Genomic DNA, 12685 nt, shown 5'->3' with positions numbered 1-12685 from the left:
ATTTAGTTTGTTGTTTTGGGTTCAAGTTTATACTCCCTTTCTGTTTTTCCTGTCGAGAGAAGATCCTTTACAATTGTTGAAGAGCTGGTTTAGTGGTAATGAATTCTCTCAGTTTTGCTTGCCTGTAAAGCTTTGGATTTCTCCTTCATATTTTAATGTGATCCTTACTGGATACAGTAATCTGGGTTGTAGGCTTTTCTCTTTCATCACTTTAAGTATGTCCTGCCATTCCCTTCTGGCCAGTTTTTATGTTTTAAGCCGTAATTAAACAAATATACACTGGTGTCATTTTATTGAATACTAAAAGTAAATTAAATGAAATCACTGTACTTTTTGTCACATCATCTCGATGTGATTTTTATATACTAGAGAATATCAAGTAATTTGATAACATTTAATTTCCTGAGATGAGAAAATCTGGTACAGCTACAATTACCATAACCAAAAATTTTTGGGTTAGTTTGGTGGGCAGCCTCAAAGGAATATACCCACAGTATTCCTAGTCACTTATGAAGCCCCATTATTCTTTAACTTCAAAAGTGTAGAATTCCTGTTTTGTTTTGTTTTTTAAAGCAGAGTGGCTGCTTCTAAGGAGAGAAAAAAGTCAGATGTAAGTGTTTGCAGGACTAAAGCCAATCTGAGAATTTCTATATTACATGAATTTACTTTTATGACAAGTAATCATTCAAATGAACTCTAGATTCCCTAACAAGATTAAAGTTTCAAAATGTAAAAGGCATTTTCTACTTGGTAAAATATTTACTTCCTAAGTGTTCTGAAAAGCTTTATGTATTCTTCTTTAGAATGAATTTATGCAGCCTTGCAGCATTTAAATTAAAACAGAAACATCATGATGTAAGAAAAAATGAGAGCCAAGGCTTCTGCTATCCCATTGAGAAATACTGGAAACAAATATTGAGAAAATGAAAATAATTAGATGAAAATATACTGCTTGGAACTTAACATGAAGCAGGTGCAGAAAGTGAGTGAAAGGAAAACTTTAAGTCTTAGTACTCGATTTTTATTGCTAATAGAGGGAATTTTAAAGCAGTATTAATTGATTGAACAAAACCCATGATTAGTGGTAATTACAGAGATTTTCTCCATACACTATGATTTTGCTGAATTTCTAAAGAGATAATCAAGGCTATTATTGTTAATAGATGGGAAAAATCATATAATGATTTCCATATTTTGTCACAGTTGAACTGAGATAAAGTAGTCCTCCCTTCACTCCCCATAAAAAAGAATTGTCCTTGTCAGGAAAATAAGATATGGACCTTGTTTTTAAAAACAAGTTTTCCTGAATGAAGGGGAAAAAAAGGGATTTCCATAATACCTTTGATAGTTGTTGCCTAAGGGCTCTGTAAATAAGAATAACTAAAAACTACAAAGATTTTAAAAGAAAATCTAGATTCAACTGGGTCTTTAAACACTTTTCTGAAAGACTATACACAGTTTTTAATATGCTGAAAAATACAAATTTTATGTGTTACACTGTAATGGCCAAATCCTTCAGCAATAAATTCTGCCATGATGAAAATCTTCATAACAAAGACCCTTTGTGATAAAGTCCTACTACATGAAAAGACTATGTATAATTCCTTAGAATGGAATTATTTATGCATTGAAAACTAAACGTGTACAACAGTGAGCTAGATATTGAGGGGGAATACAAAGAATATTATGTGGAACAGGTAGAAAATTTGGACTCCAGAATTCCTGTTTATAGCACACAGAGTGATAAGAGTCTACATATCACAGGAATATATGCCTGGTAGGGCTTCAGTAAGACACATGGTCCAGTCTCTCAGCTTTGAGAAGGTCTTTGCCTTCCCTAAACCCTCCAAAATATATGATTTAAAGTAAGACAGAAGTTCTACAATGACCCTTTGTTGCAGTCCAAGTTCTAATTGATTCCTCATTAGCCCAATTTAGCCCCATTTCCTCCTTGGAGATAATTGGTCAACCCCTTTTTATATCATTAAGCTTTAAAAGAGCAATTAAGCTCTTTTACTGACAAAACTATTCCAGTGCCATCAGGTAAATAATATTTGAATTAATTTTATTTTTTAAAAAATATTTCACACAAATATTTCTAAGATGCTGCACATGAGAACAAAACCTGTATTCAACAGTAAACATTGATTTGAGGAGGTGAGGCTTTGAAGATTAAGTAATAGCAATAATAAGGTATCCACACCAAAATTCTAGCAATAAAAAAACAAATTAGGCAGAAACAAATACAACATTGTAAAGCAATTATCCTCCAATTAAAAATAAATTCAAAAAATAAAATAAAATGGATAACCAAAAAATAAAAAAATAAAAGGCTGTCCCCAACACTGAAGATGAATAAAAATAAAACAGAAAGTCCAAAGGAAACAATGATAAAAAAAAAAAACAATTTCTACAGAATAATGTGATATAAATAGTCTTGCAGCCAAGAATCCACCTGCTGTTTTCCATAATCAATCTAATATTAAATTGAGTAGTACATTGAGTAGTCCAGTAAGTGGTATGAATGGCAAGTTAACTATATTTTTTTTCATACACACACATAGTCATGTTAAAGATTCAGGACTATTTTTTCCTAGTTAGAATTCTGATGGGATTATGAATAGTCACTCTGGCTGTTGGGGTGGGGGGGACTGTCATTACCTTTCCCAAGGCATGTTGTTGTTACCAAATGCCTTCATAAATATACTCACAAATATATGGGAATATAGCAAGGAGATCAAGCCAGTCAGTCCTAAAGGAAATCAACCCTGAATATTCATAGGAAGGACTGATGCTGAAGTTCAAGCTCCAATACTTTGGCCACCTGATGCAAAGAGCTGACTCATTGGAAAAGGCCGTGATGCTGGGAAAGATTGAAGGCAAGAGGAGAAGGGGCTGACAGAGGACGAGATGGTTGGATGGCATCACCGACTCAATGGACATGAGTTTGAGCACATTTCAGGAGATAGTGAAGGACAAGGAAGCCTGGCATGACACGGTCCATGGGGTCACAAAGAGTCGGACATGACTGAGCAAGTGAACAACAAGAGATGTGTATTTTCTCACTTTTCACTTGGGGTTTCCAACACAGGTCAAAGAGTAGATTCTGGTTTAAATAACAAATTATTATGATTTAACTTCATATTAAGAAGATATCAAACAGTAATACTCTCCCTCTGAAAGCACCTGTTGAGTACACAAATCAATAATCAGGTCTTTTCTCATTATCTTTACTGACTTGACCTGAGCACTTAAATAATGGAAGGTAAATACTATAAGTTGCTTCCATAGCTGCTAAATTTGAAGACATGTTATATGATGTTAAAGGATAAGACAAATGGTATGATAATCCTTCCCATCTTATACATATGATAATTCAAGAAGGTAGAACAGTGTGTATTATCCAAAGGCACAATACATCCATGAAAAAGGCAGTAATGCCATGTTAATTAAAAGTAAACTATCATCCCAGATTCCCAGGTGGGTCAGGAAGATCACCTGGAGTAGGGAATGGCAATCCACACCAGTATTATCGCCTGGAAAATTACAAGGGCAGAGGAGCCTAGTGGGCTATAGTCCATGGGGTTGCAAAGAGTCACTCATGACTGCATGACTGAGCATGCACACACACACATGCGCACATGCACACACACACACACAATATCATCTAATGGTTCTTAACATTTTGGGGGTCAGTTGGCTCCTTGAGAATATAGTGAAAGCTTCAAATCCTCTCCTCAGAAAAATATGGTAAAACAAAATTTGTCTACAAATTTCAGGAGCCACAGAAGCCCCCAGTTAAAGACTGGGACCCTGGACTAAAAACCTCTCACCATATTAGATACTAGCTATAATTAGCAATGACACAGTTTAAAGTGTGGCTTCTAGAACTTTATTCCATAGATTTTAACTAGTTTCCTGATTAACCATTCACATAATTTTTCAGAGAAATAACTTTCATTAGTGCCAAATAAACACTGCTTTACCATAGTTACCCTACAAAAAAACAACTCACCAACTTTTGCAAAGGCCTCTTTGAGTTCATCAAGCTCATCTTTGGAAATCTGAGTGGTAGCCATCTCATCCATTTAAAGATCTAAGGAGAAACCAAAAAGGGTTAAGACTTGAAAACAGTCACAGATAAAGAGAACAAACAGGTAGATGCAGGACGGGAGGGGAGAGGGGGAGGAAAGAAGTGAGGAAGGTAAAGAGGTACAAACTTCCAATTATAAATTGAAAAATAACTGAGTCACAGGTATGAAATGTACAGTGTGGGAAATATAGTAAATAACTAATATCTTTGTGTGGTGACATAATTAAAACTAGACTTATCCTGGTGATCAGTTTGGAATGTACAGAAATATCAAATCACTATGTTAGGTAACAAGAACTAACAGTGTTGTGGGTCAATTATATTTCAAAAACAAACTGACAGAAAAAGAGATGAGATTGGTGGTTACAAGATGCAGGGGTTTACCAGAGGATAGGGAATTGGATGAAGGCAGTTAAAAGGTATAAACTCCCAGTTATAAGTAAGTAATAGGGATGTAATGTACAACATGATAACTATAATATGAAAGTTGTTAAGAGAGCAAATCCTAAGAGTTCTCATCAAAAGGAAAAACATGTTTTTCTTTTATTTTGTATCTATATGAGATAATGCATGTTTAATAAATTTATTGTGATAATCTTTTCATGATGTATATAAATCATTTTGCTGTTCACCTTAAACTTCTACAATGCTGTATGTCAATTATATCTATAAAACTGGAAGAAAAAAATTTTAAGACAAAAAATTTGTGATGAATATATTATAAGCAATTCTGTAAACTCTCATTTTAGGGACAATTTAGACAGAAATGCAAACTACTAGAACTATCTGAATAGGTTCCCATATTTCTAGCTACAGCCATAATGAAGAAAACAAATGAGAAATTATCATTGGTCAAAAGCTCCTCAGACAAAAATACTTCTCAATCTTCCTTTCAAGGACAAAGTCTTATGCTGCATTCAAAGAATGTAAAGAAGGGGCAAGGTAGCAAGCAATGATAGATTCTTGGTTATATGAGCCAAAATGAAGTCAAAATTATGTGACTAAAGATTCAAATAAAATATAACTTTTTTAGGACTTCCCTGGTGGTCCAGTGGTTAGGTCTCTGTGCTTCCACTGCAAAGGGCACAGGTTCAATCCCTGGAGGGGGAACTAAGATCCCGTATGCCACATGGCATGGCCAATAAATAAATAAATGTTTAAAAAATAACTTTTTCAATTAGCATCTATCTATCTTACTGGCTAGTTCCCTTTTTTCTGTCTTTATTGAGATATGTGACATAATATTGTGTAAGTTTAAGCTGTACAACATAACAACTTGATATATACATATATTGTGAAATATATAGTAACTTAACCACAATAAAGTAAGTTAACACATCTATCACCTCACATAGTTACCATTTTTTCCCCTTAAGTCATTTAAGAGTCATTCACTGTGGAAAATCTTATGTTCAAATCGGAGCATACTAATAGCTACCAATCATCCCCATTAAAGAACGAATCAACTAAAACAAATTATTTTTGGGTTTGATACAGAAATACACACAAGAGCATGCTTATCAACACATCTTTGTGTACACAACTTATTAACATTATTTGAGCTTATACTCTTCCTGATTTGGCCCTATTTTACCTATTTAACCAACAAACAGGGCTTGGCAAACTATGGTCTGTGGGACCAATCTGGACCACTGCTTATTTCTGTATGGCTCCAACCATCTGTATGTTTTGTTTTGTTTTTTTTTTTTTCAGATAAACATCTGCTGTCAAATGTTTGAACTTCAATAAAATGAAATGTTATCCCAGAAAAAAAAAAAAAAAGAATTCCATTTTTTCTCATAACTACAGCTGTATTGCCGAAAAAAGTACTCAAATAGTTATTATTTTTTGAATTTTGTCAGTAAAAAATTTTAGAAACAATATTTAAATCCTTGACATAAATAATATAATATTCTTATTTTGCCTCTTGGTGTACAATATTTATGAGGGGACCTTTACAGAAAATCTTGATTGATTCCTGCAATAGAGAAAGGAGGTCTGTACTACAATGGAAAATCCCCACATACAAACCTATTAACAACTTTTAGACAGAAGGAAATGCACATGATTATTTGTTGTCTTTTTCTTTTTTTTTTTTTTTTTCTCATTTAATCTTTTTAACTCCTGGAGGAGGAAATGGCAACCCACTCCAGTATTCTTGCCCAGAGAATTCCATGGTCAGAGGAACCTGGCCAGCTAAAGTCCATGGGGTTACAAAGAGTTGGACATGACTGAGTGACTTTCACATACACAATCTTTTTAAAGAAATTTACTTTTTAGCTGAACTGAGCAAAAAGCAGAGAATTTAGTTTCCATATACCCCCTGCCCTAACACTCTAACAGCCTCCCTTATTATGAACATCTTTCATCAGTGATACATTTGTTACAACTGATGAACCTTCTTTAATGCATCATTGTCACCTAAGTCAACAGTTTACATTAGGCTCACTCTTTGTGCTGTACATACTATGCATTTTGTATACACAAAATGGATACCATTATAGTATCATACAGGATAGTGTCACTGCCCTAAATGTGTTGCCTGTTAAAGTTCAAAAACTATATGAAAAGCAAATTTGAGATCTTATATTTATCTCTTTTAAACATTTTTATTAAAAGTTAAAAAATTACTTGCCAACTCTTCTGTCTGCCATGATGCCTAATATTTAATACAGAAGAGCTCAAAAGAGAGTGAACCACATCTGTCTTCTGCACACCCATCATTGTCACTTCTAGAACTAACCACAATTCGTCATGTAGTAAGGGACTCAAAAAATTAGTACTTTCATAAATTCATCCATTCAACAACTATGTGCCAAGCCCTACATCAGATAAATTCATATTCCTACTAATTCTCTGAACCCTCATAACAGCCTTTTGAGGTAAATATTCTTACTCCTTTTAGAATTCAAACTCAGGTTTCTCAAATCCCTGCAAAGATTTAAAATGACCATATGATACTATTCGCTATGTTTCCACCCTAATACAACACACATGTATAATGACTCATGTTTTTAAAAAATTAAATAGCAGACTTTTCAAAAACTTGTCTGTTCATAAAACTTTTCTTACCTCTAGTGTTAAAATGTCACTAAAGATGGACAACTTGTCAGTAGATAAGCTGTGTAAAAAACACCTTTCAGAGCAGTCTCAGGATCTATAGGGTAAAGAAAGATCTTCAGTTGTATACAAAGGCAGTCATTTTCAAGATTTGGAGAGTAAAAAATGATTTTGCCTAAGTTAGCCTGCAACCTGCTAATGGTATTTTTTAAAATATTCTATACCTTACTAACATGATGTTCAACATTTCTGATTACCAAAATACTCTATAGGTTTCACTCTAATTTTCTTTACACATATTTTAAGTAATCATGTTTTTAATGTGAAATAATTGCCCCTCTCTAGTAATGACATCACACATAACAATGGCATAGAAAGTTTGAAAGTGAGACTGTCTCAGAAAATTGAAAACACGTGGCCTCTCCTTCAGTTCTAAAGTTTCCATCTTGTTTGGGCAATTTGTGAGTCAATAATAATCCAAAATATATGTTTTTTAACAATATATTATTCTTTGTTGTGCAGAAGCTTTTAATTTTAATTAGATCCCATTTGTTTATTTTTGCTTTTATTTCCAATATTCTGGGAGGTGGGTCATAGAGGATCCTGCTGTGATTTATGTCAGAGAGTGTTTTGCCTATGTTCTCCTCTAAGAGTTTTATAGTTTCTGGTCTTACGTTTAGATCTTTAGTCCATTTTGAGTTTATTTTTGTGTATGGTGTTAGAAAGTGTTCTAGTTTCATTCTTTTACATGTGGTTGACCAGTTTTCCCAGCACCACTTGTTAAAGAGATTGTCTTTTCTCCATTGTATATTCTTGCCTCCTTTGTCAAAGATAATGTGCCCATAGGTGCGTGGATTTATCTCTGGGCTTTCTATTTTTTCCCATTGATCTATATTTCTGTCTTTGTGCCAGTACCATACTGTCTTGATGACTGTGGCTTTGTAGTAGAGCCTGAAGTCAGGCAGGTTGATTCCTCCAGTTCCGTTCTTCCTTCTCAAGATTGCTTTGGCTATTCAAGGTTTTTTGTATTTCCATACAAATTGTGAAATTATTTGTTCTAGCTCTGTGAAGAATACCGTTGGTAGCTTGATAGGGACTGCATTGAATCTATAGATTTCTTTGGGTAGTATATTCATTTTCACTATATTGATTCTTTCAATCCATAAACATAGTATATTTCTCCATGTATTAGTGTCTTCTTTGATTTCTTTCACCAGAGTTTTATAGTTTTCTATATATAGCTCTGTAGTTTCTTTAAGTAGATATATTCCTAAGTATTTTATTCTTTTCATTGCAATGGTGAATGGAATTGTTTCCTTAATTTCTCTTTCCATTTTCTCATTATTAGTGTATAGGAATGCAAGGGGTTTCTGTGTGTTGATTTTATATCCTGCAACTTTACTATATTCATTGATTAGTTCTAGTAATTTTCTGGTGGAGTCTTTAGAGTTTTATATGTAGAGGAAACTATAAGCAATGTGAAAAGACAGCCTTCAGAATGGGAGAAAATAATAGCAAATGAAGCAACTGACAAACAACTAATCTCAAAAATATCCAAGCAACTCCTGCAGCTCAATTCCAGAAAAATAAATGACCCAATCAAAAAATGGGCCAAAGAACTAAACAGACATTTCTCCAAAGAAGACATACATACATAAACACATGAAAAGATGCTCAACATCACTCATTATCAGAGAAATGAAAATCAAAACCACAGTGAGGTACCATATCAAGCCAGTCAGAAGGGCTGCTATCCAAAAGTCTACAAGCAGTAAATGCTGGAGAGGATGTGGAGAAAAGGGAAACCTCTTACACTGTTGGTGGGAATGCAAACTAGTACAGCCACTATGGAGAACAGTGTGGAGATTCCTTAAAAAACTGGAAATAGAACTGCCTTATGACCCAGCAGTCCCACTGCTGGGCATACACACCGAGGAAATCAGAATTGAAAGAGACACGTGTACCCCAATGTTCATCGCAGCACTGTTTATAATAGCCAGGACATGGACACAACCTAGATGTCCATCAGCAGATGAATGGATAAGAAAGCTGTGGTACATATACACAATGGAGTATTACTCAGCCATTAAAAAGAATACATTTGAATCAGTTCTAATGAGGTGGAGGAAACTGGAGCCTATTATACAGAGTGAAGTAAGCCAGAAAGAAAAACACCAAATACAGTATACTAATGCATATATATGGAATTTAGAAAGATGGTAACAATAACCCTGTATGCGAGGTAGCAAAAGAGACACAGTTGTATAGAACAGTCTTTTGGACTCTGTGGGAGAGGGAGAGGGTGGGATGATTTGGGCGAATGTCATGGGAACATGTATAATATCATATAAGAAACGAATCACTAGTCCAGGTTCAATACAGGATGCTTGGGGCTGGTGCACTGGGATGACCCTGAGGGATGGTACGGGGAGGGAGGTGGGAGAGGGGTTCAGGATGGGGAATACTTGTATACCCGTGGCAGATTCATGTTGATGTGTGGCAGAACCAGTACAGTATTGTAGAGTAATTAGCATCCAATTAAAATAAATAAATTTAAATTTAAAAAAAAGAAAAGAAGCAAAAGGCAAAGGAGAAATGGAAAGGTATACCCATCTGATGCAGAGTTCCAAAAAATTTAAAAAAAAGTATATATTATTCTTATATTGTTATATCACTTCTATAAAAAAGAAAATTAGGCAAAAGTGGTTCTGGACATGTACCTCCCACCCACCCCATACCCAGCCCCAGCCCCAACCTGCAGCACCTTTCATTCTGGCTAACCAGTGGGTTCTGAATCAGTCCTTCTCTCCCAGTTCTCCCCTTTGCAGGCAGCAGGGCTAACAGGGTAGAAATGTCTTCCCTCTTCTTTATACCCCTCCCTTAACACATATGCACTTCTATCCTCACACAATTTTACCCAGGTCTCTGTTATATGTCTAGTTCCTGCCCTCAAAGTATTTACAATCTGGGGAAGACAAAGATGTAGATAATTATGATTTGACACAAAGTGAATTAGTGGTTGCAGTAAAAGGTAGATATGGGGGAAAGACTCTGAAAACTTTAAGGATTATTAAATTCATCTCAAGCAGGCCAAGAAAGTAGCACTTTTGTTCATCCTGCAAAATTAGGATATACATACATCTCATAGAAATGATTTCAAGGCACATGCTTACTTAAAATAATTAATAAAATGCATCATTAAAAAAAAACCACAAAATACACTTTCAAGTTTCCTAATTTCTTATTCCTGTCTAAATACCATCATGAAAGCCTAAAGTGACCCCTTTTACACTGATAGCTCAGATTTTTCAGCTACAGGAGACAAGAAGAGACACGACTAAGAATTAAAAGAACTGTAACACGTATATATTACCCAAAGAATATTTGTTTCGTTCAGGATAACAACATAGTTTAATTTAGGAGTCTCCCACTTAAATAAACTCCATTTTATTTATGATTATTTGAAAGTAAATAAATAAATGCTACCCTGAAGCACCTGAACTAAAACTAAGAAATCCAATGCAAAATTTAAAAGCCTCACAATACACACCTCAGTTGACAAAAATCATAATATTTAAATTAACTATTTAATGCAGATTTTTTTCTCACTATGAATAAAAAAAAAAAAATTTGGAGAAGGAAATGGCAACCCACTCCAGTGTTCTTGCCTGAAGAATCCCAGGGACGGGGAAGCCTGGTGGGCTGCTGTCTCAGGTCGCACAGAGTTAGACACGACTGAAGCGACTTAGCAGCAGCAGCATGAATAAAAAAAAGGTTTGTCCTTAAGATTACTTATGGGTACTTGATGGAATCCAGCAATTAAGTACTATCTTAGAAGAAAATACCGTATTTAAATAATTTAGGGAAGATGATGGCACCCCACTCCAGTACTCTTGCCTGGAAAATCCCATGGACAGAGGAGCCTGGTAGGCTGCAGTCCATGGGGTCGAGAAGAGTAGGACACGACTGAGCGACTTCACTTTCACTTTTCACCTTCATGCATTGAAGAAGGAAATGGCAACCCACTCCAGTGTTCTTGCCTGGAGAATCCCAGGGACAGGGTGGGCCTCGTGGGCTGCCGTCTCCGGGGTCGCACAGAGTCGGACACGACTGAAGCGACTTAGCAGCAGCAGCAGCAGCCAGGAATATCAGATTTTTAGAAACTGTACAAATTAAAATTACTGAAAGCTCTACCCTCTTTGGCTCAGACGGTAAAGAGGCTGTCTACAACGCGTGAGACCTGGGTTTGATCCTTGGGTCGGGATGATCCCTTGGAGAAGGAAATGGCAATCCACTACAGTACTCTTGCCTGGAAAATCCCACGGACAGAGGAGCCTCGTAGGCCACAGTTCATGGGGACGCAAAGAGTCGGACACGACTGAGCGACTTCACTTTCACTTTCACTACCCTCTTTATAGGACATTCATTGTACTCTTTCTCTCAAAATAAGTAAAACATTCCAGATTGGGGTTTAGGAAGCAAAACAGATGATTATTGCCCCATAAACACCTTGATTGAATCCTGCATACTTGCAGCAAACTTGTTCCCCACCCAAGGATGTAGTATGTCAACACAGGAAGACTGAGAGATGTGGAATCAGAAGACATCAATCTGTCCCTGCTCTGAGACCTCCTAGCAGTGTGTCTATGAGTGAGTTTATTTAATCTATCTAAGCCTCGGTTTCCTCCTTTGAAAACAGCCATAATAACTACTTCCTTAGGGTCCTGATGAAGATTAAAGATGGTATGTGAAGGTACACTATAAACCACTAAGCATTATACAGCAACTTCAAATCCTTAATGAAAGAAAAAGAGAAACAAATCAATTCCTAAGTAATTAAGAGGCTATGTATAAATATAAGGCATGAGTTCTACTAAGAAGAACCTTTTAAATAAAATATACAAAAAGTTATGTCTTTTGCCCTATAATTATCAACTGCAGAGTATGACAGATCTCCTTCATATATAAAAACTATAAGCCTTTAAGTCAAAGTAATTTAAGAAGGCTGGGACTAATGAAAATTTGTCAGCCACTTTTTATCCATGAGTCAATTTGGCTCCTGCATAAGGCCAGTTTCCAAACACAACTTGAAGAATGGCCAGGAGAGTTTTTTTTTTTTTTTAATTATATTCAGTTCAGTTCAGCACTTAAAAAATAGTTAACAGCTTGTCAATACTGTCACATTCTTCCTACTTTGCAGTTTTTTTTCCTGTGAGCAATGAAAAATGAAAGGTGAAGAGGTAAAAGGTAAATATTATTGCTGAATAAAATTTCACAGTATGTGATTGGTAGGCAAAAAGAAAGTCTGACTGTTGAAATATGTTGAAATGTGTCCTTTTCCCCAGTCTGTCTTCCCACAAAAAAAAAAAAAAAAAAATGAACTTTACTTATATGGAGAGAGAGCAGGCACTGATATTAAAAAAATAATAATAAATGTATTTATATATTTTCCCTCCATTTAAATTTAGCCAAATGAAATACCAATCAAAAATAAAAGCTTCCAAGGTCTCTGCATTTTTCTGAATTCTGTCA

General features: G+C 35.3%; 1 protein-coding gene across 3 annotated transcripts in view; it reads right to left on the bottom strand.

The window, feature by feature from the left end:
- Positions 1-12685, bottom strand: part of PLS3 (plastin 3) — a 96837-nt gene that overhangs the window by 42487 nt on the left and 41665 nt on the right. Inside the window, exons 2-3 of one of the 3 annotated variants that reach the window (XM_019955923.2) lie at positions 7166-7250; positions 4016-4096 (exon numbers count right to left, since the gene is read on the bottom strand). The exons of 1 other annotated variant lie outside the window; for it this stretch is intronic. In XM_019955923.2, the coding sequence (XP_019811482.1) occupies positions 4016-4088 (73 nt within the window). In that variant the 5' untranslated portion in view covers positions 4089-4096; positions 7166-7250. The remainder of the gene's footprint in view (positions 1-4015; positions 4097-7165; positions 7251-12685) is intronic. One more of the 3 variants, XM_019955924.2, reaches the window with a different exon arrangement.

Source organism: Bos indicus, chromosome X (genome assembly GCF_029378745.1).
Source record: "Bos indicus isolate NIAB-ARS_2022 breed Sahiwal x Tharparkar chromosome X, NIAB-ARS_B.indTharparkar_mat_pri_1.0, whole genome shotgun sequence".
In the NCBI taxonomy this organism is placed as follows: Eukaryota; Metazoa; Chordata; class Mammalia; order Artiodactyla; family Bovidae; genus Bos; species Bos indicus.
This window is presented reverse-complemented; position numbering and strand designations above follow the sequence as displayed.